The sequence below is a fragment of the Panthera pardus genome, unplaced genomic scaffold (assembly GCF_024362965.1).
Source record: "Panthera pardus isolate Hobbes unplaced genomic scaffold, ASM2436296v1 HiC_scaffold_24, whole genome shotgun sequence".
NCBI lineage: Eukaryota > Metazoa > Chordata > Mammalia > Carnivora > Felidae > Panthera > Panthera pardus.
Genome location: NW_026526810.1, coordinates 110,367,999 through 110,395,899, shown reverse-complemented (window position 1 = coordinate 110,395,899; position 27,901 = coordinate 110,367,999). Strand labels below are relative to the sequence as shown.

General features: G+C 39.6%; 1 protein-coding gene and 1 long non-coding RNA gene across 3 annotated transcripts in view; one reads left to right on the top strand and one right to left on the bottom strand.

Annotated features, from left to right (window-relative positions):
- Nucleotides 1–108: 108 nt before the first annotated feature.
- Nucleotides 109–13,541, top strand: LOC109253792 (uncharacterized). Its single transcript, XR_008417254.1, has 3 exons — nt 109–2,126; nt 9,227–9,389; nt 13,063–13,541. It is a non-coding gene; the product is annotated as an uncharacterized LOC109253792 (long non-coding RNA).
- The window catches only part of PSEN1 (presenilin 1), a 72,070-nt gene continuing 48,049 nt past the window's right edge, over nt 3,881–27,901 (bottom strand). For both annotated transcript variants that reach the window (XM_019427059.2, XM_019427061.2), the window contains exons 8-12: nt 26,095–26,193; nt 17,026–17,112; nt 14,109–14,282; nt 6,863–6,981; nt 3,881–5,134 (exon numbers count right to left, since the gene is read on the bottom strand). In XM_019427059.2, the coding sequence (XP_019282604.1) occupies nt 4,979–5,134; nt 6,863–6,981; nt 14,109–14,282; nt 17,026–17,112; nt 26,095–26,193 (635 nt within the window). In that variant the 3' untranslated portion in view covers nt 3,881–4,978. The remainder of the gene's footprint in view (nt 5,135–6,862; nt 6,982–14,108; nt 14,283–17,025; nt 17,113–26,094; nt 26,194–27,901) is intronic.

Sequence of the window (27,901 nt, the reverse complement as noted above, 5' to 3'; positions counted from 1 at the left end):
CATTTTTTCACTATTTAGAAACAAAAGGTTTTGGAGAGTTTTAGGAAAGTGACAGGACAATCAATAAAAATAATGTTTTTTTCCATTGATGTGACCTACATAATTTTTTATTTTATTTTTTTTAAGTAAGCTCTACACCCAACATGGGGCTTGAACTCATGACCCTGAGAGTTGCATGCTCTACTGACTGCGCCAGCCAGGCACTCCCATAATGATTTTAAAAAGATAACCCTCCAGCACATCAAATATCTGCACCGCACTACAACACACACGTCCCGGGAGTTCCTGTTTTGACAGCTTTTACATCAATTTGAGTTCGATATTTTCTAGAAAAAAATGTTTTCAGAAGCCAAGTATTCAGAATAGTTGTTTCAAGGCTTTTCATGGACTTAATACTGTATCCGTCAGAGCTGTGGCCTGCTATGGTCCATACCCTTCCATTTTGAGTGGATAACAGGAACAACGCATTTGTGTTTCTTAACGGTGTCCTGATAAAGGTTCAGCAGTTCCCAGTGACACATTACGCTACTTTCACGTAAGAAAATTAGCACAGCTGGATTCATGCAGTCTTTATTAATTTGACAAACACAGGAAAACCTGCAATCTATCAAAATTATATCTCACCAAGAATCTGAAAGGTATTTTAAAAAAGACGTATTCACAGTCTGTCTGAATCATGTACAAAGCAGTGCCTGTAGAAGCAAAAGCCAGACGACAAACATGTCAACGTTCCCGCTGAAGCCTGCAGCCAGCACCTCCAATCCCGCGGTGAACAATCCTGTACTACTTTCTATAGCTGATTGATTTCAAAGCTGCCCTTTTGCAACAATTATTTATTTCCAAAGGAAAACTGCTTCCTGGGAAATCTTTCCTGCTATGCACACCAGGCTCAAGTGCTAACACCACGTTCCAGGGCCCAGGGTGGACCCAGCTACTTCCTGAGGGCACTGTTGCAGGCATCCAAGGCCCTGGTAAACATTCAAAGAAAGGGTTCGTTTCAGCACCAGGCTGATTTTTAATGCACGCATCTGAGGTGTTTCCTGCCAGAGGAGAGGATGGTTCAGATGATGCCATCCAGAGGATTCAGGAGGTGAGCATGATGACACCTTTGTTAGTACACTGCTCAGCAATTTCACTGAAGCCTGTGAAGAGTTGAAACCATTGTCTTTAATCTCCTGTGTTTGGGGGCATTTAAAGAGAAGCAAGAAAATTGTTAAGGATCACTTCTGGTCTCAAACTCATGATGATGATACTGTTTCATCCCAGGTCAAGACCAAATGTCCAGTTTTCAAGTTCCCTTTGCAGAGTCAGCTTTGTGGACACCCCCGGAGGTGAGGAGAATGGCGGGTCAGGCCGTTATAGACTATCCAAAAGCAGATAGAGGAAAAGGAGGACTTCATTGAAAGGGTTGGTTTCTGGAAAAATCAAGATCACTTTTATAACATCAATTTTATAAGCCCTCAGTGATGGTAACCATAAGAAGGGGTTACTGACAAGTACCCAATATTTTAGAGAAGTTCAAGATGGCGTCTATCAGGAAACAGGAAACTATAGATGTATTCTGAGGATAGGTCTTACTCATCTTCACATCTTTAGACTCGAGCACCATGCCAGGAACATGGAAGACACTGAATAAATGTTTTCATAGTGGCCTCTGAGCTCTTTCTCTTCTAGGGCTAGATCATGAATGGGGCAAATGCGCAAGGCCAGGCCCTGGAGGTCAGGCTTCCTCGAGACGCTGACCCTGGAGGATCTTATGTGGGAGCTTAACCTTTGTCTCATATTCTACAAATTATGACCAGGATGACTATATAGTTTTCTGAGGCCAAGTAAAGGCCAAGTACTAAACTTACTGTACGGACACTGGTTATGGAAGAAGGGTTTTTAAAAACAGGAAACACTTTAAAAAGTGAGGATTCAAGAACTCAAAAGTGAAAAGCCCATGCTTCTGTAGCAAAATCAATAAATCATTCACTTATGATTTTCTTTCAAGTTGCTTAGAAAGCTTTTTTTTCTAATCAAGAAATTTAATCATTTACAGTGAGAGCGGTGATCCTAGGACCGACCATACACTAACCTCGTGAGAATCAAGAACAGGAAAGCACGCTCTTCCTCTTTGAAAAAAGGTCCGTAATCTTCCAAATACGGTTGGTATGTCCACAGGCTAGTTTGTAGCAACCTTCTGTATGTACACACTCTTGGTTCCGTAGGCCAGTCAGACCTAGACATTAGTGGTCACTCTTCTTCCTCCTCTTCATTAAGCAGGTTGCCTGGGCTGATCCTGCTCTGTTTAGACAGCTCCACAGCCACTCCTGCCCTGTGTGAGGGCACATCCTCAGTGGACTTGCTACTGTTTTCCCTGGTGATAATCTAGTTTTCATGGTGGAAGACTAGCATTTTGACATTTCAAAAACAACTGAATTAACCCTAAGAAGAAAGTTCAAAGTTCTGTATCTGAGATTGGCGATTTAAAGAAAAGAGTTCTATGCTGAGCTGTGGTCCGTCCTGCAGAAAGCGAGATTTATTGCCATCTTTCTACATAGGACAGTGATACAAAGGATGGATTAAATCACACACACACACACACACACACCACATACCCTCTTCTGGGATAAAACCTTTTGTGAAAGATATGGTACTTTTGGGACCTTCGCACTAATAACTAGTCTAGATCAGGGCTCCCTCAAGACTGCCTCAAATCATGAACATATTCAGGTGGCTTTGCTGTAGTGGTTCAATCATGTGTCTTTCTAGAAGTTAATACCCACATTGCTATATATGAGGAAAAAGAATCCTGGAACAAAGGGGCTAAGCAAAGAGATGCGAGAACCTATTTCAAACCCCACTCTTTCTGTGCATTGACTTGTTTTTCCTGCATTTCTCAACTACCTAATATGAGCCAGTTTTTACTTATACTCCAGTTATACTCCAACAGCACACTACTGCTAAATTTAGCTTCTTATAAAAAAATATGCTGTGACAGAAAACAACTATTCTAAACTCCAAGGACGGGGTACCTGGGTGGCTCAGTTGGTTAAGCGTCCAACTTCAGCTCAGGTCATGATCTCGCGTTCATGGGTTCGAGCCCTACATCGGGCTCTGTGCTGACAGCTCAGAGCCTGGAGCCTGCTTCGGATTCCGTGTGTGTGTGTGTCTCTCTCTCTCTGCCCCTCCCCAGCTGGCGCTCTATGTCTCTCAAAAAAATAAAATAAAACATTAAAAAAAAAAACAAAAACAACAACCTCCAAAGGGAACTGCAAACTAGATCATATGATAGGCTGGAGAGAAAGCAGAAACAGGAAGAAAAGCTGGCCTTTCTTCAGCCACAGGGGGAGACTAAATGTCTCACAAACGTTTATAATCTGATCACTGTGGCTAAAGGTGGTCAGTGGTAAAAGAAGGGCTATGCCCAGCAAAGCTCCATTTAAAGGTGTCATGTGCCCACAGGCTGATGGCTCCGTTTATGTGCACTGTCCAGCTGAACTGCGCAGGACCTCAACTCCACTGCCCACTTCAAAGGTACAAAGGTACACTGAAATGAAAGGTAAGGCAGAAGGGAAAGCACAAAACACCCAATGTGAGGTTCTTGAGGAATAACTTGGTTCTCCTCCTTAAGATCTGCCCACGGGACATTAACTCATTTTGTCCCATTGGCTGTTAGTGGTCCCATCTTTTCTCTTCTCCGCATCTGGTTCGCCTCCTGACCCTTGGTTCTCCCGTGGCTCACCGAGTAAAATCATGGCTTTCTCCAAATTCTTGCTTTGTACTGATACAACTGACTTTATAATCCACCAGCTTTGGGCTATTGGTTTAAATTCTGACCTAGTGTCAGAGACAATGAATGGGTTGTAGTAAAAAAAAGAAAAAACAGGACAGGAAGTGCTTCACCAGCCATTTTACTCTTCTTTAATTCTACTGTCTTTGGGCACACATTGTATTTGCTACTGAAGAAATTATGACAGTGAGGCTGACAGCACTGATTCATTAACACATTCTTTGCACCACACAAAGAGTAAAATCCTAGAATAACTGGATCATCTGCTACCACAACAGAGCTGTCTCATTTGCTGTAGAAGAGAATGCTTATGGGGAGTCAGGGAGAGATGGGAACAATGGAAGCATCCAGGGCAAGTAAACCTACAAGTATGTCTAAAAATAAAGAATTTGGTGGAAAACCCAGAATTCACCTAAGGCTGACAGGAAACCGTTTAGATATAGTTCCATTCTTTCCAGAAAGTACTGAATTTGGAACCTGAGGTTAAGACTTTTAGGATAAAGTAAGTTCAGACTGGCCATGGGAAGAAATGCAACCATAGATGAGTTTCAGTGCTTGAAAACAAAAATTTTCAAAATCAACCTACATATCTGACTTGACTCAAGGTGAAAAAAAAAAATCTTATTTAAAAATGATAAGTCTGCAGCAGAAAGGTTTTAAAGTGAAAGTTAGAGCCCCTTTTCAAAAACCTTTTCGTGTTGCTGCTGGTGCCTGCTCTCCTTACAATACCTCCTGAAAAGGTTCAGAGTTCAATACAGGTTTATTAGGTTGATCTTCAACATGTAGTTTAAGATGAAGAGTCCTGTTTGGTTTAAACCGTATCATTTAACTTCTCGGTAATGGTAGTCCTGAGAGTCTGCAGTGTTGGTAAAATCCACCTGTGACCAAGGGTCAAATTGCTGGTGGGAGCACAGCAACTTCTTGGTCCGTCCCTCCTCCTCATCCTTGTCCCTCAAATCTGGTAGTTTTTGCACCGAGGGACTCAGTCCGTCACGATGACGCGTGTTCAAAACCATTTTCTGTAGACATCTTCTTCCAGTGCCCAATGGTACAGGTGGTCAGGAAGACTTGGAAGGAAGCTGCAAAAGTCCAGCTGGGAATCTTGCCTTTGTTAGATGTGGACACAGTAAAATCATCTTTGTCCTCCCCAGGTTTAATTATAGTCAAAGGAGAAAAATCCATGGGATTCTAATTGCAAATATACTATATATAAAATTGATGGAATGCTAACTGGTCCATAAAGGGCTGTACAAGATAATCTGTGGCAAAGTAGAAAACAAGCCCAAAGGTGATAGAGATTGGAAGAGCTGGCAGAGCTTTCTTGAAAATGGCGAGGAGTAATAATGTAAGGCACAGACCCTGTGGACAAGAGGGGAGAGACACAAACTCAGGCAAAATTAGGAAAGTATTTCATGCAAAAACAACCCAATCACAAGTATTTAATTCACTGAGCTTAAATTTTAGGGCAATTTTTTTTTGTTACGTTTGGAAACATTTATTTTCCTTTACAATACAGAGTTCATTATGCACACACTTAATTCTAGGTAAGGAATAGAATCTAAAAATAAAACTATTTTTTAAAAATTAAATAATACTGAAATTTCTACTTAAAATATTGAGTTGGCTACTGTGAGTTTAGTTTGGCTGACTAAAGTCCTGGAGGCGAGAAGCATCCTTTATGTTGTACGGGGGCAAAGAGATGCTCACAGAATAAACCAATACAAGTTCATGAAGCATATACAAGTTTCTCTATCTGAAAGTAGAGCGTTCCTATGAAGACTTTTGTAAGCCGAAACAGCATAAAGCGAAGGATATCCCCACTTCCTGAAAGTTCCAATTATGCCACTTTTTTTAATGAAAGACCTTCATTAGTATGATAACAGCCTTTTTTGTAAAAGCAAAAATCTTCCTTGGATTTCTTTCTGTTATCGAAAACAGCAAAGTGGTGTAATATGCACCTTCAGAAAGCAGGAGAACACCTGTGTTGCTTTCTTGTAAACACAGAGCAGCCATATGATATTGTCCGTTTTTTTACCCTAACTACTAAGACAATGTCTGAAAACTGAGCATTTCAAGTTTATCCAAAATAAGTCATTTTCATCTTAAAAGATACAACACATCCAGAAAAGTAAATAAAAATAAAGAAAAATAAAACACATGAAAATTCTAACTGGTTTTATGATCATGATACACCACAGAGGTCAGCATAAAATAAACTCGTAAGTAATGGCTCTCAACTCACCTCTCATCTAACTTCATGGACACATATCAGACATCACATCTTTAGCAAAAAAACCAGTAAGAAATACCTTAAGAGTTACTTATAGTTTTGAAAGCGCCGGGGTTCATGTTGTGGTGCTACAAGCAAGACCTATGTGGCATGGTGCATTGTGTTAGCTTTTCTCGCCTCAGACTTGCTGCCCCCGGAATACTGCCTGCTGCAGGTTGTGGCATTAAAGGCAAAACCACCACCAGACTCAGGAACAAAGTGAGGATGAGTACCGCTTTAAGACTGATCTAACACAGCTATTTTCCTACATGTCTACGCTGCCAGGCTTGAAGCAGCTGTTCCCAATCAGAGGTGCTTGTCAGAACTTTCCGGGGAATTAAAAAAACCCACACAATTAAAACATTAAGTATCTCAGGGCAGGGATGCACAATTTTAATGGGTAATTTTAATGGGTGGCCAGGTGGCAAACTATTTAGGTGAGGTTCAGTTAATTTGTTTTTAAAAAGCTCTCCAGGTGAATGGCACACTCAGCCCAGCTAGGGTGAAAACAGATTGCCTTAGGGCCACTTGGGTGGCTCAGTCCATTAAGTGTCCTACTCTTGGTTTCAGCTCAGGTCATGATCTCATGGTCTCGTGGTTTTGAGCCCCGCATCGGGCTCTGTGCTGGCAGCGCGGAGCCTTTTTGGGATTCTCTCTCTCCCTCTCTCTCTGCCCCTCTCCCACTTGTGCTGTCTCTGTGTCTCTCAAAATAAATAAACTTTAAAAAACAAAAAATAAAACAGACTACCTTAAAGGGACAGCATAATCAGAGTTCTGAGATGAGGATTTCAGACATGTTTTTATTAGTGTATACTTACAATTAATATGGCTACAAAACAGGCTATGGTTGTGTTCCAGTCTCCACTGGCTGTTGCAGAAGCTTTACCAACCAGAACACTGTAGAAAATGAAGTCTCCTAATCCAAGTTTTACTCCCCCTAAAAAGGAAAGATTATGAATATAAATGTTACTTTTTGCCATCAATTCAAAAGTGTCACTGCCACATTCCATCCTGTATTGAATGAGAAAGCAGTAAAGGACATATAAATTTTGGCTTTAGCTAGGTTTTCTTTCTTTTTTGTTTTCCTCCAATATGAGTTTCAGATTCTGTATGACTGGCTCTGGGGTCTTTAACATTGAGATGCTGTTGTTACATATAACAAGGAACAATAAATAACAGCAGTCATCTATTGACTGCCTGGTTTACACCTGGCACTTGTTCTAACAAATCTTCACAAGAACCCCTATAATTTACTTCATAAAATTCACCCATTGTTCAATTATTGTAAAAGATGTAGAGTTGTCCAACCATCACCACAATCCACATTTCCATCACCCTGGGCCTTAAGCAACACTGATGTCTTCTCTCTCTATAAATTTGGCTTTTCTAGACACTTCATAAAATGGACACGTAACACTATGTAGTCTTTGTGACTGGCTTCTTTCACGTAATGTATTTTCGAGGTTTATCCATGAAGTTGCACTTGTCTGCACTTTCTTTTTACTGGTCAGTTTTCCACTGTGTGAATACACTAGTTGATGGACAATGGAACGTTTTCATTTTGGGGCTATTACGAATAATGGTGCTATGAACATCATGCTGTGACCAGGCGTACACATCTTTGTGTGGACATTGTTTTCATTTCCATGGGGTAGATTCCTACAAATGGGATTGCTGGGTTATATGGGAAGTTTATCTTTAGTTTTTTAAGAAACTGCCAAATTGTTTTCCATACTGGCTGTACCAGTTTACATTGCCACCAGCAAGACCTTAGGGTTCCAGTTTCTTTACTTCCTTCACCAACGCTTGATATTGGTAGCCTTTTTGATTATAGCCATTCTGAATAATGGTGTTGAGCAGAGTTTCATGTGTTTACTACCTCTTATATTTCTCCTTTGCTGAAATGTTTATCCAAAGCATGTCCCTATTTTTTAAATGGGTAATCTCCTATTATTGAGTTGTAAGCATTCTTTATATATATATCCTTAACACAAGTCTTGAACAGACTTGAAATGTGGTTTGTATAGCTTTTCTCACAGTCTGTGTCTTCTTTTCTTTTTCTTTTTATGTTTATTTATTTGAGAGGAGGAGAGAGAGAATGCCAAGCAGGCTCCACACTATCAGCACAGAGCCTGATGTAGGGCTGGATCCTAGGAACTGTGAGATGATAACTTGAGCCGAAATCAAGGGCTGGATGCTTAACCGACTGATGCCACCCAGGCACCCCTCTTTTCCTTTTCTTAATGGTATCTTAAAAAAAATTTTTTTTAATAGTAAAATATACAACCCAATGGCATTAAGTAAACTCACACTGTTGTACTACCATCCTCATCATCCATTCACAGAACTCTTTTCATCTTGCAAAACTAAAACTCTGTACGCATTAAACACAAACTCCTCCTTCTTTTCTCCCTCCATCCTCTGGCAACCATCATTCTATTTTCTGTCTCTAAGTTTGACTACTCTAGGTACTTCATATCATACAGTATTTGTCTTTTTGTGACTGGCTTACTTCACTTAGCATAATGTCCTCAAGTTCATCCATGTTATACAGCATGTTAGAATGCCCTTCCTTTTTAAGGCTGAGTAATATTCCACTGTGTGTATACACATTTATACACTCATCCATCAGTGGACACTTGGATTGCTTCCACTTCATGGCTATTGTGGATAATGCTATGAAATTAGGTGTACAAATATTTCTCCTCTTAATGGTATCTTTTGAATGCAAGTTTTTAATTTTGGTGAAGTCCAATCTATCAATTTTTTCTTCTATGTATCAGTGTTGTATTGAAGAACTCTGCCCAACCCAAGGTCATAAGTTTTTCTCTTTCGTTTTCTTCTAGAAATTTATTTATAACCACTTACATTTCAGTTTATGATCCATTTTGAGTTCATTTTTGATTGTGGGCATGATGGATGGATAGGGTGAGGCAGGAGTTTCCACTCATTCTTTTGCATGTGGATATCTAATTGTCCCAGCACCACTGGTTGAAAAGATTACATACCCTTTTCCTGTTGAATTATTTTAGCATCTTTGTAAAAAAAATTATTGACCATAAATGTAAGTATTTACATCTAGACTAGCAATTCTGTTCCACTGATTTATATGCCTCTCCTTGTGCCTGAACTGATTACTATGGCTTTATTTAATTTTTTTAAATGTTTATTTATTTTTGAAGGAGAGAGAGTGATCATGAGCAGACAAGAGGCAGAGAGAGGGGGACAGAGGATTCGAAGCAGGCTCTGTGCTGTCAGCAGAGAGCCAGATGCGGACTTGAACTCATGAACCATGAGACCATGACCTGAGCTGAAGTTGAACACTTACCCGACTGAACCACCCAGGTACCAAATTACTATGGTGTTAGAGTAAGTTCTGAAATCACATAGTATAAATCCAACAATTTGTCCTTCTCTTTCAAAATTGTTTTGGGTATTCAAAATTCTTTACATTCCCATTTTTTTGAAATGTAGCTTGTAGACATTGACAAGCTGATCCTAAAACTTGTAAGAAATGCAAAGGCTATAGGTTTTCTGTTATCCAACATTTTTTCCCTTCAAATTCTTTTCAAAAAAATATACACTTAAGTAAAGGCTAGGGACACCTGAGTGCCTCAGTCGGTTAAGCATCTGACTTTGGCTCAGGTGATGATCTCATGGTTCAATGGTTCAAGCCCCACGTCGGGCTCTGTGCTGACAGCTCAGAGCCTGGAGCCTGTTTCAGATTCTGTGTCTCCCTCTGTCTCTGCCCCTCTCCCATTCATGCTCTGTCTCTCAAAAGTAAATAAAACGTTAAAAAAAAAAGTAAAGGCTAAAACATGGATTCAAAAGATACGTTTTAACTTGGGATCCATTATTCATCCATAAAGCTTTAAAAGTGGCTTTCATTTTTCTGTTAAGTAACTATTCCCAACTGAAGTTTGACCCTGGTTTTAACGTTCATGTTGCCTGGGTTAGAGAAACCACTTCCAGGGAAGAGAGGCAGAGGGCCCTGAGAAGTATAGTGTGTTCCACATGTGGGTGAGAAATAAGCAGAGGGCTGGTTAATAAGATATTACAGAGAAACCAGTGTTCTTGAGTTGTGGGAGCCAGAGTGAAGTCTTCCTTAGTGGAAAAGATAAACATATGACCCATGAAATCCAATGCTATGAATTACTGGGTCAGCTACCCTTTAACTTGCTAACCTTCCCAGACCGATGAATATACACACCAGTTTCACATGTACAGAAGAGGCCAGTGCTACTATTTAAGTACTTGTATGATCCAGAGCAAGTTGATTAACTTCTTTTAATCCTCAAATTCCTCAGCTCTAAGATGGGGATTATGAGCTATTACATAGGGCTGTTATCAAGAATTAAAAATTAGGGGCACCTGGGTGACTCAGTCAGTTAAGTGTCTGACTTCAGCTCAGGTCACAATCTGACAGTTTGTGGTTTCGAGCCCCGTGTCAGGCTCTGTAGTGACAGCTCAGAACCTGGGGCCTGCTTCGGATTCTGTGTCTACCTCGCTCTCTGTTTCTCCCCTGCTTGTGCTCTGTCTCCCTCTCTCAAACATAAATAAACAAAAGAAAAAAAAAGGCCAGGGTGGGGATGCCTAGGTGGCTCAGTTGGTTAAGCATCTGACTTAGGCTCAGGTCATGATCTCATGGTTCGTGAGTTCAAGCCCCGTACTGGGCTCTGTGCTGACAGTTCAGAGCCTGGAGCCTGCTTTGGATTCTGTGTCCATGTCCCCATTTCCCTCCCTCTCTCTCTGTCTCTCTGCCCCTCTCCTGCTCACGTTCTCTCTCTCTCTCAAAAATAAATAAACATTTAAAAAAATGAGCTAAAAAATAATACAGGAAACGTTCTTGGCACATATAAAGGCTAAAATATATAATAGCCTTAGAAAGACTTAGATTTCAATTTCAAATGTTAAATGCTATAAGAAACTAAAAGTAAGTTCTTCAGAAAAAAAATGTTACAGAAATGAGATTTTTAAAATAATGCAGGGAAAAAATTTTGCAGTTATCTGAAAACAAATATGTATTTAGAATATTCAAAGAATCATTACAACTCAATAATTAAAGAGGCAAATAAAAATGGTCAAAGAACCTGAATATAGTTCTCCAAAGAAAAGATAAAAATGGCCAATAAGCACACAAAAAATTACTCAATATCATTAGCCATTAGGGAAATGCAACTGAAAACCATAATGAGACACCACTTTATACCTACTCTAGATTATAATCAAAAAGATAATAAGTGTTGGTGAGGATGTGGAAAAATTGGGGCATTCACACACTGCTGGTGGGAATGTAAAATAGTATGGCTGCTTTGGAAAACAGTCTGGCAGTTTCTCAAAAGGTAAAATACAGAGTTACCACAGGACCCAGCAATTCTACTCCTGGGTATATACCCAAGAGAAATAAAAACATGTCCACACAAGAACTGGTACATGAATGTTCATAGCAACATTATGCATAACAGCCCCAAATGGAAACAACTCAGATGTCTATTATCTGATGAATGGATAATAAATGTGGTATATACATAAAATGTAATATCATTTGGCTACAAAAATAAATGAAGTACTGACACATACTACAACACAGATGAACTTTGAAAACATTGGCCTAAGTGAAAGAAACTAGTACAAAGGATAATATAGTGTAGGATTCCATTTATATGAAATGTCCAGGATGGGCAAATCTAAGATAGTATATTTGTTGGTGTAGGGGGGACATGGGAGCTAATGAGTATAGACTTGCTTTCTGAGATGATGAAAATGTTCTAAAATTCACTTGTCGTGATGGTTGCACAGCTCTGTGAATACAGTAAAAATCACTGCATTGTGTACTTTAAGTGGGGGGGATGGGAGGGACTGGAGAGCTGGACAGCTAAGGATTGTGGGATTTCTTTTGGAAGTAATGAGACTGTTTTAAAATTAACCGTGGGGTGTCTGGCTGGCTCAGTTGGTAGAGCATGCAACGCCTGATCTTGGGCTTGTGAGTTCGAGCCCCATGTCAGGTACAGAGATTACTTAAAAATAAAGTCTTTAAAAAAAAAACCCAACCTGCCTATAATGTATTATTTTACCTTTTTACTACTAAAAGCTCTTCTTCTACTTGAATAGTAAAATTCCTCTCCCTCACTTCCCCTGAGGTTACAGAAAAGAATCTGTAGAGTCAAATTTCCACTCCTGAAAACAACAGGCTAATTTTACTACGTTGATAAATTTTAAGTCTACTGATTAGTAGTACACTTAGGATGAGCCTGCTACTGGCATAATGTTTGAGGGAAGTATATTCTGAAATTCACTAAAAGGAAGACCAACTGCCTTCACATGGGATAAATATATTTTAGGGGTGCCTGGAGCCTGCTTCAGATTCTGTGTCTCCCTCTCTCTCTCTCTGCCCCTCCCCCACCCATGCTGTCTCTCTCCGTTTCTCAAAAATAAATGTCTAAAAAAAATTTTTTTTTAATATTTTACATTTCTAATTAAAAAACTCTTGGGGCGCCTGGGTGGCGCAGTCGGTTAAGCGTCCGACTTCAGCCAAGTCACGATCTCGCGGTCTGTGAGTTCGAGCCCCGCGTCAGGCTCTGGGCTGATGGCTCGGAGCCTGGAGCCTGTTTCCGATTCTGTGTCTCCCTCTCTCTCTGCCCCTCCCCCGTTCATGCTCTGTCTCTCTCTGTCCCAAAAAAATAAATAAAAAACGTTGAAAAAAAAATTAAAAAAAAAAAACAACTCTTCAGTTTTCGATTAAAGGCTGATTTTAAAAGGTTGTGCAGAGATGGTTACGTTACTGGATGCTAAGATGATGAAAGAATGTCAATTATTAGTTTATAGTGGTCCCAGATAAAGAAAATATTCTGAAGTTAGGAGGGGCAATACTTGGGTTTTCCTTAAAAAAAAAAAAAAAAAAAAGTAGAGACAAAGAGAACATGAGAGATGATCAGGAGAGAGCACTCAAGTTGCAAGGTCAGTCATGAAAGACTGCTATATACTCAACAGCTGTATTACTTCTTTCTTTTGGCTGTAGGCACCTTTGAGAAAAGAGAAAAGAAGATGCAACCTCATTATGGTGGTAACTTTGCAGGCAGAGAATATATCAGCAAAGGCAAGCTTAAGCCTGGCTGTAAGACGAGGCAACTGTGTCTAGTTTCCCTGGAGTGTGAAAGTCACAGACTGTAGCTGACTCTAACATCTGGAAAACTCAGCCAAGCACCAAAGTTAAGTATGTGCCAAGTTCTGACCCAGTTAAAAGACTAAACCTGAGCTGGCTGTATGTAAGAAGTGTTCTGCTGAAGCTCAAGGATAATGTCAAGATCATAACAATTAGTGATTAGTGAGTAAAGAAGCTAAGAAATTTAGGTGTTTGTTTCTTTAAGAGTACTTAATATTTTCACTGTAATGTTGTAATCAATCAAGAGTTTCACTTTTCTGGGGAAAAAAACCCACAGAGAATAATTTAGTTGGAAAATGTGCTAATCTCTTAATAAATCACATCTCTAAGACTAACTGAAGAGACGACTGAGCCCTAACCAAGGGGCTGGGGGGGGTGGGGGTCTACTGGCTGATAATGTTCCCAAGAAACCCCAACTGCTAACCTAAGTCTAAGTGACAACATATCTTAGACACTGAACAAATGCTTGCATTTCTCCCAATAACCAAAATCCTTTACAGTGCTTGCCAGCAAAGGGAATAACGATGTAAAAGGTTGAAACATTCAAACTCACAGGTCTCTACACAGCAAAGAGGAAATATACTAATGAAATTTTTGTACATAAATATTGTAGTCATGAGTCTTACTGGAATAATAATTTCCAAAAAATCTTTTATCTTTTAAAACAAATGCCAAAGTTCAGGCTGTAAAAGGCCATTTCCAAAAATCTGAGGGGCAGAATTTGGCCCATTAACAAATGTAACTATGAGAAAAGCAACAACTATTAATATTTCCCACTAAATGCTATACTCTGTTATTCAGAATTAGACTGTACCACTCTTGATCCATTTTATTTTTGAGGAGTTTGGTAATGTAGCACCTAAAGGAACTCATGACTTTTCAACATAGAGTAACACACATACTTTCTTCTGGGTCCTCACTGGCTAGGATGCTGCTGGAAAGCTCCTGCACAGCAGCTCGTGACTCAGTCGTGGAGTGATGAGGCCCTAGGCGGTTGTCCCTCTGGGCTTCCCACTCTTCACTGAAGCCACCATCATCGCTCTCTGTCACAGGGTCTTGGGACTCACCTTCTGTGCCTTCAAGAGAAAGTGGACATTACAGCTCTGTAATACTTAGAAAAAAATGTTAATCCCTTTAAGAAAACTACACGGAAACAGTAACTACCCGACTGTCACTGCAACTAGGTTAGCTGGCTCCTAAACCACAAATCACAAGCTGTAAAAGTACCTGGAGGTTGCCTACCCGATAGTCATTTCTCTCCTTGTTTCCTGAAGGCAGAGTCCGGATTTGTTTGGGTTTCCACCTATCCTGCACATGACTCTTCCCAATGACAGTTCTAAAGCTGAGGCTGGTACTAGCCAATGTGTGTTGAGGCCAAGTCTGCTCTGAATTTGGGGGGAAGTTTTTCTCACTCTTTTGAGACTCAAGGAAGAAACACAGCCCCTTTCCAACCCTGGATGATGTCTTATCTGGATAAAATGCCTGGAACTGCAGTTGCCATCTTCTGACCATGAGAAGCAGTAGACTGAGGACCAAGATTGTATCTAAAGATGACGGAACCGGAAGAAGGAAAGAACCTGGGCCCTTGATGATATCAACGAACCATAAAATTCCCCAACCCCACAAATGCCTACACCTTAGGACTCAACTCTAAGTTAACACAAGAGAGAACATAACTCTTCTTTGTTTAAAGCAACAAAGATCTGATCTCGGCTGCCCAAAGCTTCCTAAATGATGGCGCTCACCAGTGGCTTCAGTGACCAGGATAAAAAGCATACCATTATGGGAGGTGGGGTGAGGTAGGAAAGTGGGGGTGAATTTTTTTTATGGGCCAGTCATTTTGTTACGATGATCAATCTTACTGAAAACTGTGAGCATAATATGAAAGTCCTGAGAAACTTCCATACATTAAAAATAATTAAAATACATGTGAAGTTGATAATACCTTTTCTCTCCTTTATTATTATTTCTAATAAAGGTAAAACATGCTAATAGCAGAGGGAGGTTTACCATGAACAAGTAAAGCTTGCATCCTTCAGGCCTCTCAATTGCATGGAATTCTTCTGGGAGGGGCCAGAGCAATTCTGTATTTGTAATTTGTATTCTTTTTCTTAACCAGGTCTTCACAAAACCTGAATCTTCTATGGTTTGGAGTTTACATAATCATATAAACATAAGCTAAGCATAAGCTTTATAAATAAAAACTGCACTGCCTGCTCTGCCCCATCCCTCCTCACTCCTACTTCCAAACCTTCAGACATCCCCTTTGGGAGCCCTGTGTCTTTTTGTTCCAATGTAACTTCTAGTTCTTCTAACACAGTGGTTTTTAGCGAGGGGGTAGCACCTCCCTTCCAGGGGGTGTTTGAAGAACCAGGATGGAGGCCTTTTTGGTTACTGCAACACCTCAAAGCCACTATTAGCATTTAGTGAGTGGGGGACCAGGAATGCTAAATATCCTGCAGTGAGGGGAAGTCCCACACAATGAAGAATTGCCCACCCAAAATACCACAGCACTCCCGCTGAGGAGCTCTGAAGTTCAGCCAGGTCCTTCTAACTACAAGGCCTCTCCCCATGTCTCCTCTTCTAGAAAGTTCTTCAAAACTTCAGCTGGTTCATCACCTACTGTCACTTCCTCAGGGAAGCCTTCCTGATTTTCCAGAGTAAAGGAAATTCCTCTTCTATAAACTTTCATAGCAACTTATACATCTCCTTTGTAGGCTGATCACAAGTGTATGAATTATTTGTGGAATTAGTTGGTGAACATCCGTATCTCTCCAAATAGGTTAGAAGCTCCACAGGGACAAGGTATCTTGTTCAGGGCTGTACCCCAGTGCCCAGCAAAATACCAGGCACACAGGAGCTCAATCACTATTTGTTAGAAGAATAAAATCTTGATGTACCAAAACCACATTCATACTCACATACATAACTCATAGATAACTATCTTTTAATTTTCTTTAGTTTCACACAGGTTAACATAATAACTGGCCTTGTAACAACTGTTTCCAACATATTTCCTACTTCTCTACCAGGACTGCTGTGGGGTTCCCAGGGGACAGTGCCCTCCTTGCAGTCACCCTAGCACCAACTCGGCAGATCTCCTGGCTCCATAAAACCCCAACTTCCCTTTTGCTGACAAACAGTAACTCGATTAAGGCCCTTTTTTCTTCTCTCACCAATCTTTACTCTGCCTGTTTTTCAGCTTCCTCATAAGGTTAGCTCTTTTTGTTTTAAAAATAACTTTCCTTTCTTCTTGACTATTTATGGTGTGCTATTATTCCAGTTCTCTCCACCAACTCCTACCTTATGTTCTCCTTAACATCTTCGGTAGTACCCACAGAGGCCTTTTGATCTCCTACCCTGGATCATTACTTTTATTCTCCTCCAGAAAGTCCTGTCCACCTGGAATATTTTATCTTCTTGGTATAAACATGATTGCATCTCAAGTCAAATTATACTTAAATTACCCTGGCCATATCAGATAAGAGGCTCTCATTTTTACAGGCTTCGAGACCAAGATTATTTTTCCTTTTTTAAATCATAGCCTCAATTTGAACCTTTCCATACTGGTATTAAGGGCACTGAATGGCAGAAGTTCTTCACCTAGGGTGCCTTGGGTGTGCAGTTGGGTTTAGACTGTCTGAACTCCTTAAATATTTATCTGTATTTACTGGATATTACCACAGCTTTCAGGAGGTGCTCAAGAGTCCATGACCAAAGACAGAGGTTAAAATCATTGCTTCTTAGCTCACTGTCAGCCAATATAACAGGACAATGACCCAGAAAAAAACAGGAAATTACCAAATAAAAGTCACCTACTTTGTGCATTACAATTGGAGTTTTTGGATACCTTCCTTTGGGCTTCTGGGTCTCCTTCTGCCATATTCACCAACCACACCATTGTTGCTGTTGGGAAAGATAAAAGTCCAGGTAAGAACTTTAAACACAGAAAGTATGTGACTAGAGAACAGGCCATTATCTTTCTACACAAATCACCAATCTTCTTAATGTTGCCTTAAGTATCTTTAACAATCAGAAATAATTGCATATTAAAAACCATAAAAGGTTTTCGATTTGGACAGATTAAAGAAAAAATCCTAAAATTGAGCATTTACTCTAGCTTCCCAACTGCAGCTGCTATTGTAAAACAGTTCCTCATTATTTCCAGTCCCTGCAAAGTAACCAGAGAGAAAACTGTTCAGCCAGTCAGACTCAAGCTGGACTAGCTGAATTTCCTAAAACAGTGTGAAATCACTGATGAGAATTACTTATTGGAACTAAATCAGAGAACAAACCAGGGCTCACAAAAGCATCAGATGATCATGATGATTCTAAGGATGACTGAATAAGTTTCTTTCACATTATGCCTCACTTCTGGATTTTTCATAATGCTAAACTACATGATATACAAGTATTAAAAAAAGGTTAAAAGCAACAAACATAAAGGGGATAGTCAACTGGCTTATTCTATGTCCCTTCCATAAAAATAACATATATATCTATATAGATCTAGGTATATACACACATCTCTGTCACATTTTAGTTAAAGGACAACATGAATACTTTAAAATGGTGCTTCTCCTATATTGCAGGTGGTTAAAAAATGGTATAGCTCCTACATAGCTCCTGTTGAAAGAGAATTTGGTAACCACTAATAAAACTGTATGTGCCAAAAAAAAAAATGAAATCTTGCCAGTTGCAACATGGACGAACCTAGATATTTATGCTACTACAGTAAAATAAATCAATAAACAAAACAAAACAGAAGCAAATCCATAAATACAGAGAACAAACTGGTGGTTGCCAGAGGGGAGGGTGGACGGGGGATGGGCAAAACAGGTGAAGGGTATTAAGAGGTACAAGCTTTGAGTCATAAAATAAGTCATATGGATGTAAAGTACAGCATAGGGAATAGGTCAGTAATATAAGAACTTTGTAAGGTGACAGATGGTAACTATACTTACCACTGTGAGCATTTCATAATGTGCATAAATGCTGAATCACATCTGAAACTACTATAATATTATATGTCAACTATACTTCAATTAAAAAAAAAAACTACCTGTGCATTAACCCTTTTATTCAGGAATACCACTTTTGGGAAGTATCCCCAAAATACACTAACAATAATACAAAAATACTTATAAACATGTGCATATAGGGCTATAGCAGAAACCAAATGCTAGCAGCAACCTGAGTCTAATCTATGGTCACAGTAAGCAATTTTAAATAAGACACTTGGCATCTATGAATTTCTGGCTTGTTATCACTGATTTTATAATTATATCCATATATAATTATATCCATGTTCCTAATACCCTTAGGCTTTTTGAATAACTTATGAAACAAACACACAACCAAAGAAGCTGAAAATTCTTTTTTTTTTTTTACCTTTTTAAAATGTTTATTTATTTATTTATTTTATTTATTTAAGATTTATTTTTGAGAGAGACAGAGACAGAATGCGAGTGAGTTAGGGGCAGAGAGAGAGGGAGACACAGAATCTGAAGCAGGCTCCAGGCTCGGAGCTGTCAGCACAAGAGCCCGACGGCGGGCTCGAACTCATGAGCTGAGCCAAACTCATGACCTGAGCCAAAGTCGGACACTCAACCGACTGAGCCACCTGTTTAATAAACAGGTGTCCCTGTTTATTTATTTTTGAGAGACAGACACAGAGCATGAGCAGGGGAGGGGCAGAGAGAGAGGGAGACACAGAATCCAAAGCAGGCCCAAGGCCCCAAGGTGTCAGCACAGAGCCGATGCAGGGCTCAAACCCACAAGCCAGGAGATCATGACCTGAGCCGAAGTCGGATGCTCAACCGACTGAGCCACCCAGGTGCCCCTAGAAGCTGAAAATTCTATAACAGCTACGCTTTCTTGTTCACTGAGGCTTCAGGATTTTAAGGTCAAACAAGTTTCATTATATGATAACCCAACTAAGTGGTCAAAGTCAACATAATCCAGCTATGCCATCCATACACTGTTAAATTCAAACCCAAAGAAGAGAAACTCTGTATAAGGCTTATGAATTTCTGTAGCCTTCTTGGCAATGAAGTATTTATTTGATTTTCTCTATGCAAGTATGAAAAAATATAACAAGAAACTCTTTTGTTTTAACATTTAATAGTACCATGGAGGGGCGCCTGGGTGACTCAATTAAGCATCCAACTTCGGCTCAGGTCATGATCTCACGGTTCGTGAGATCAAGCCCCACATTGCGCTCTATGCTAACAGCTTGGAGCTGGAGCCAGCTTTGGATCCTGTATCTCCCTCTCTCTCTGCCCCTCTCCCACTTGCACTGTCTCTCTCTCTCAAAAAGTAAACATTAAAAAAAAAATTAATAGTACCATGGAAATCAGGCGTCAGCAAACTTTTTCTATAAAGAGCCAAATAATAAATGTTTTGGGCTTATGGGTCATATCTAGTCTCTGTCACATACTCTTCTCTTTTCTTTTCTTTTTTATTAAAACTGTAAAAACCACTCTTGGCATATAGGCTGTACAAAAACAGGTTGTGGGCCAGATTTGGCTACAGGCAGTAATTTGCTAACCACTGATGTAACTTATCATGAACAGAATATGTAGTTGTTGAATGAATTAATATTACTAAAATAATATCTAAAAACCCACTTCTGAATCTTTTAACACCAAACATCTCAGATTAGAAAAATATGCAATTTTAAAAATTAACATAATCTAAACTCCCCCAAACTGATATGAAATCAAAGAAATGCTTTGAATGAAATGATCTACCCTCAAGGAACTATTAGCCTCAGTTTTTGATAAGCTACCAGAGTAGACCACCTCTACTAGGGAAGAATGATTTAGTTCCAAAGCCAGGTGTACATTTTTCCTGTCAGAATGATGGAAACAGAAAACAAAAAAATGCCGCTCACATTTTGTGAGGATAAGATGCTTTTGCAAACCAAATATCATTAACTGGGGAAGAGTATAGAAATGCAAAAAAGGATTGCTTTTTTTAAAATTATTTTCTTAATGTTTTTTATTTTGGGGTGGGGAGGGACAGAGAGAAAGGGAGACAGAGAATCCCAAGCAGCTTCCAAGCTGCCAGTGCAGCCTGAGATTGATGCAGGACTCAATCTCACAAACCGTGAGATCATGACTTGAGCCAAAATCAAGAGTCAGATGCTTAACCAACTGAACCACCCAAGCAGCCCCAAAGGACAGCATTTTTAAAGAGCAAATAGTAGGGGAGCCTGAATGGTTCAATTGGTTAACTCAGGTCATGATCTCACGGTCTGTGGGTTTAAGCCTGCATCAGGCCCTGGGCTGACAGCTTGAAGCCTGGATCCTGCTTCGGATTGTGTGTCTCCCCCCCCCTCTCTGACCCTCCTTCACTCATACTCTAATATAAAACAACAAATATTAAAAAAAAAAAAAAAAAAAAGCCCTCTCAAACTCAGTGATTTATAAAATCCTCATGACAGATTTAGTATTTCATGAGAACAGATGCTTTCTTGGACATGTCTGATATACACAGAAGGTAAAGGTTTATGCTTAATGTTTTTCCACATATGCTGAATTACTGTTAAAATACCTTAGAATGTCAAATGTTATGCAGACTTGAGTTTTTAAAAATGTGACATGCAAATGATATTTTAAAACAACAAAGTAAATGCTTATTTGCTGTATAAAATCAGTATGTATGTTTAATGTTGTGGCAAACTGAAAAACCACTGCCAATTCTTCACCCCTCCTGCACCCATGCTCGTGCCATGGCTACTGTGAACGGCATGTCCTTCTCCTCCTCTTCCTGACCTGGGGCTCAGCTATGTGGTTTGCTTCAACCAATGACATATGGAAGGGGTGATGGCATGCTAACATCGATCGAGCCTAGGCCTTCAAAGGCCTTGCTGCTGCTCTGTCGTTCCTCTAGCCAGTAAGAACAGGTCTTCGAGGAGCCCACTGCTGGAAGAAAGGGAGCATGTGGAGCTGGGCTAGAACAGCCAACTCAGTCAGATCAGCTCAGTGAATCAAACCACCTGCAGATATGGGGGGGGCGGGGCGGTGATAAGTGACTCGTATTTTTAAGGCACTGAGTTTTAAAGTTTTAAGGTTTCAGTTTTAAACCACCTTAAATGTGTCACCACATTATTGTGACAGAAGCTAACAGTAGACAGAACAGTAAAACAACGTAAAATTATGAAAACACAAATAATAATTTAAAAACTCAAAATCCCTCCCCTTTGACATCCATAATTAACTTTTTAAAAAACACAAGGGACAATTAAAACTCTACAAGTGGAGAAAGGTATAAAGAAAAATATAAAAGCTACCAAATCTCTAAATCCCACTTCTCAGAGGTAAACACTACTAGCCTTTTGTCAGTTTTTAAAAAGTATTATCAGGATTGCATGTATACAGACATCCATAGACAGTTCCTTTCCCCTACTCCTCCCACAGGACACTGCATTACTGCTTTCAATCTTGCTTTCTGTTTTTAGTATGTCATCTTTAACATTAAAAAAAAAACAAACACAACTGGACATATACAGAGCTACAGCATTTTTTTTTTTTTTTTTTGAAAGAGAGAGAGTGAAAGCGAGTGAGCATGCTAACAGGAGAGGGGCTAAGAGAGAGAGGGAGAGAGAATCTCAAGCAGGCTCCAAGCCCCAGCACAGAGCCCAACTTGGGCTCGATCTCACAACCGTGAGATCATGATCTGAGCCGGAATCACGAGTCAGATGCTTAACTGACTGAGCCACCCAGGCGCCCCACTGCCTCATTCTTTTTAATGGCTGTACAATTATCTATTTTATGATTGTACCATAATTATTTGCAAGTGTTCCCTTTGGTGGATACTTAGGTTACTTCTAACCAGCATTCATTATTAACATTTGGTGGAACATTCTGTATGCACAAATATAAAAAACATAAATGGATTTTTATTTCCAGGAATAACGCATAAGAAGCTCACACCCAAATGTGATTAAGAGTAAAATGTTCAAAACGTCATCTGTTCTTTTCTGCTAAAAAACACAGGAAGCAGATGATAATAAATTTATACTGGAGAAAGAGTAACACAACGATCCTTGCATTCCAGACAATGGGTTTCTTAACACTTTATCAGACTTCTCTAGCTACAAGCACAGTCCCCACCTTTCCACCTCCCGCAAATGACCTCACATCGAGTTCACAAGAAGATTAAGGTCAACTAACACGTGCTCTCAACTTTACCTGTATCTTTCACTATGTCTCACTACCCTCTGCATTTCCGTCTTCCTTTTTTCCTTTTTTCCAGGTCTTTCCCTGTTCTCATCTAATTCCTCTTCCTGAACTCCTAGAGCAATTTCTACCTGCTTTGTTGATAACCTTGTTCCATTAATCATTCCTTCTTGCTGGTCGTTTCAAAGGCTTTCTCCACAGGCTCCTTCCTCTCAACCTTAGAAACACAGTTACATCTTCTGTGTCCTGCCAACACCTTTCCTCAGACCTGCTCTCCTCTCAAGTCACCACTGCCCTGGCTATGAGACAGGAATCTGCAGCAGTAGGTACTGTCCCAACCTTCCTGCACCACCCATTCTCTGGCCACACCGTCAATTCCACTGCCAGGATCAGCAACAGCAAAACAGACACGCTTCCTTCCCTTAGGAGCTATTGCCTCTGGTCCTATAACTCTACTGAAATGCTCTCTTAATTGCCACTGAAGATGTCCAAGGCACCCAAATCTATATGGTTTATTTAGTCCTCATTATCTTTGGCTTCTTTGTAGCATTTGACATTCTCTCCTTAAAATTGCTTTTCTAATAACCCAACAGAATAATAGGCAAGAAAAAAAAAAGCCTACAAGGATATGTATCATATTGATTATAGGGGTAACTGCTAGTAAGGTATTATGATTGGGGATGATAGTTACAGTGAAATTTTGCTTTATCTACAATATTTAATATTTTCCAGCATAATCAGTTGCACAATTAAAACTTTTGAAAACATGTAAAACAATACTATACCCAGTCACAAAATAAGAAATATATATAGCTAAGAAAAACATGAAAAAAGGTCCAAATAATCACTAATAGTTATTAGTTAATAACCCAAGATGCAAAATAAATAAGAGGTTATTTTTTGCCTATTTGTTTCACTCACACATAATAATGAAGGTATAACGAAACTGGTACTTTAACACTACTAAAGGAAATATAAACGGGTATAGCCTTTTTAGGAGGCAATTTGGATCTATCAAAATTTAAAGGCATACATCTTTTGACTTAGCAATTCCATTTTAAAAAAAAATTTTTTTTGACGTTTATTTTTGAGACAGAAAGAGAGAGTGCGCGCACATGAGGGGGGAGGGGCAGAGAGAGAGGGTGTAAGGGTTAAATTGTAGTGTAGGGCTAACTCGTAGCTTGAAAAATAACAGCTTTGTTCTGACACTGAAGGTCAAGAGATAACAGCCTTGCTTTACTCTTGTAAATTATGCTTCGTACTCTTGTAAATCAGGCTTTACCAATGAAGGAAACAAAAGCTCAAAGAAAAGAGCATCAGAGGCAAGGTCAAGGAGATCCACTGGTTGCAACTTAGCAGAAGAAAGTCTAAAATAATCACCTCATCTGGGAACTGTTTCTAACTCATCTGGGAACTGTTTCTAACTCATCTGGGAACTGTTTCTGTGTTCTATTCCCAGGTAATGACAAAACTATGTGATCGGCTTTAAAAATTCTGTACCCCGGCTGTTTGGGGCCGCACTCTGATCAAGAGTGTTGGTCCCGATCGGACAGCCTTACCTCTCATTGCAATAAACTTTGTTGTGACTGTCACTGGTGCCCGTAGCATTCTGTTTCAGGAGTCGTATGGATGCAACAAGGGAGACGCAGAATCTGAAGCAGGCTCCAGGCTCTGAGTTGTCAGCACAGAGCCCAATGTGGGGCTGAACTCACAAACTGTGAGATCATAACCTGAGCCAAAGTCGGATGCTTACCCGACTGAGCCACCCCAGCGCCGCAGCAATTCCATTTTTAAGAACGCATCTTACAAAAATATTCACAAAAATGTATGCTCTCTGCAAGCACTGTTTGTGACAGAAAAGAAATGGAAATGATCTACAGGTCTACCAATAAGGACACCTTTTTCTGAGCATCTATGTAAGAGAATACTATGTAGCCACTTCACATACTGACAAGGAAAACAAGCCCTGATACTCGTTTTTGAAGTGGAATGTCCTGGCTATCCCAATTGTCTGGTATTTTCCTCTCTTTAATTGTTGTCTCTTCATTTTATCCCTCTCTAAACACAGGAGTTGACAAAGTTCTCTCCTTGACAACCTCTCCTCATCCACTTCTGTCTGAACCACTCATCCACTCCCAAAGCTTCAACTACCACCGCCACAATGACCCTTTCAGTTCTGCACTTCTAATGTCAACCCTTCCCCAAGAACTAGCACTTTGCTTCTACACTTCTGGGGGAAATTTCTCCCTGGATGACTCAGAGGTCCCATCAACTAAATAAGGTATGTGCCCAGACAAAACTAAACATTCCTCAAACAAGAGAAATGTTTCATCATCACCTTTCCTTCAGGCTTAAGACTTCTCTCATCGGTTGCTAGGAATTACCTACTAATTCTACCTCCAAAACCTCGTCAGTCCTCTCCCTTGACTGCCATTCCCAACACCAAAATTCAGACCTTCATCATCTCCCACCTAAATTACAGCATTATCTGCTTAGTTATGCTTCCCATTACCTCAGTTTTCACTGCCCCCAATTCATCTTGCACAATGCTGAAAGCTTATAAAGCCACAGCTCTGATCACATTTCTCTTGTGCTCAAGAACCTTTGTGATTCCCCAGTGATCACATACAGATATCTAAGCCAGACACACAAAGCTATCCTTGATCTTGCCCTAATCTGCCTTCTTGCCCTAATCTGCCTTTCCAATTTGTACTCCGTGTTCTAGTCAATCTGAACATCTGAAATCTGATAAAGATGCCCCATTCTTATGTCTCAAAGACAATCTTGTGATAAACCCCCTTATGGAATCAACTCTTCCATCTGTGTTTGCAGAAATCCTACCATCCTTAAAAGGTTCAATCAATCCAAATGCTATCACATCCATGAAGCCTTCCTGATCCCCCAGCCAGGTTTTTCCCTCTTCGAATTCTCTTGACACTTTGTGCCACTTCTGGATCAGGTAAGAACGCTTTGGATGTTGCTTATTTATACACTCTAAACTGTAAGCAAAGGAGCTTTAAGGAAGGCAAGGTATCTTAAACATCTTTATGTCCCCCACAGTGCTCTGGCAGATTTGGTCAAAGCCCAAATGCTTATGTACCAAATGATTAGGAAGAATATGACCCCAAAATAACAACAAGAGGGGCAGATTGTGAAGGAACAGTACCATTCTTTCAATGAATTAGGGCAAGCTTCACTGGCAGTTAAGTGTACATAACAAATGCTCATTCTTGACATACGAGACTTTAAATGAGAACACTGGCTCCCCATTCTCTAAATAGTTCATCTTCTCTAAGTTTATTTATTTTTGAGAAAGAGAGGGTGAGCTGGGGAGGGGCGGGGAGAGAAAAGAGAGAATCACAAACAGGCTCTGCACCATCAGCATGGAGCTCGATGCAGGACTCAAACTCACGAACCATGAAATCATGACCTGAGCTGAAATCAAGAATCGGATGCTTAACTGACTGTGCCACCCAGGCACCCCTATTTCTTCTAGTTCTGTATCTATTGAAAACTGTCTTGAACTAGGTTCAAGTGGAAGACAATAGTTACCAAGGAAACAGGAATGTGTAGAAGTTCCCTTAATGTTATCTATGCTTTTAAAATGAGAAAAAGTACGATGATAACGACCACAACCACTTGTGTTTGAGTTCCTATAAATTCTAAGCTGATTACTAACTTAACATTATTCCAAAATACTTACAGGAGTAAATGAGAGCTGGAAAGAGAGTTTCATTTCTTTCCTGAGCTGTTTCAACCAGCATACGAAGTGGGCCTTTTGGACACAAAACAGCCACTAAATCTAGAAAGAGAAAAAAAAATGATTTTTAATCTGGAAAAATACATCAGCACAACTTGTAAATGGGTCTGCTAGGGAGGAATTAACCAAGGGAAAAGGGGTAATGTCTTATTTAGAGGGGAAGATGCTGAATGAATATGAAATAAACAGCAGGTAAACTGGTGGGGGGGGGAAGGGACAACCTAAACAAGATACACAAAACCACACAGAAGATCCACGTAAATTTCATTTTGGTTTTGCCTGCTAGTTGGTTAACAGTGTATCATTACTGAGTTCTAGGAACACCTCTTCCCAGTTTGAAGAAAAGAGGCAGAGATAATGACAAGTTCTTATTTCTGCTTATTGGAATTTCCGATCTCCAATAAGCAGAAACAAAGACAAGCCATTTCCAAACAAATCTTATCAGGAGCCACAGATGGAAGCTTTACACTGAGAGGAATTTAATAGAGGGGATTACTCCATTTTTCAAAATATGGAGAGTAAAAGATTCATTCCCTCTCCTTTTTAAAAACAGTGTAGGTACTACTTAGGGATACTTGAAGTAAGAGGGAAGTAAATTTAAACAAAACAAAATAATAAATCTTTGCGTGAGAAACTTTAGTATTTCTTTTGTTCTCCTGTCAAAAGCATTTCACAATATGCAAGCCTCAGAATGCATGTGGAGCTGAAAAGTGGCCTATTTCATAAAAATAGCAACTCAGAGAGGAGGAGATTTGCCTCAGCTATTTTTAATTCTATCTCTTTCCATCAACTGCAATTTTTCTTACATTTTCTGTGCCATAAAAATTCAAAACACAGAAGTACAGAAAATTTCAAATATTTAACACTATTAAAATGGGTAGCTACATTTGTCAAGGAAGACTTGACAGCTTGTGTTGACACTGTCATCATTCAGATGCATTTAAGTAAAAAAACCCCTCACACCTGCAAGTGGTCATGTCTCCTTTTATACTACTACCACTAATATACTAAAGCACACAAAGAATTCTCAGCTCTCACTGCTTCCACTTTGATTTGTTTTGAATGACAAAAGGGAAATTTGCCGTGCTCTGAAATAATGAGATTTTCAACCTGTTTGAAGGGGCTGTGTCCTGTAACTATCTCGGTTTTATGACATGCTGCCCCTTACAGAATCGCTAAATGATAAACTCCCTTATTTTTAGAACAATTAAAGTGACTTAATTTTGTTTAAGAATTTTTAGAACCTGTGTGACAAATTAAAAAATCTTCAGACCTTATAAAAAGGGAGTTGAGAATCACTACTCTAAACGATGGATACAATCTCTTAAAGGAACTCAAAGCTCTGTAGAAATAATTTGTATCATGTATGGTAGAAAGAGGGGTAAATGGGAGAAATAATGTAACACAGTAGAAAGCATACTGGACTTGGGATTCAGATTCTAGATCAAACACTGTAAGCCTGGGCAAATACGTTACTTCTCTAAACTTCAGGTTTGTTAGCAGTAAACAGGAATTATTGCCTTGATTATGGGATTTTGTATTTTGAAAAATAACAGCTAACATTTACTGATACTGTTCTAAATGTATTATATGTATTTTTTCATTTACTTTTCACAATAACTAAGATTTAGGGGTTGAGCATTGTGATTAATAACAGACGGCCAATAACTGATAGGAGAGGAGCCTGGTTCTGAACCGAAGGCAGCTGCCTCCATAAGTGGCACTCTTTGTTTTTGGACATAAAAAATAG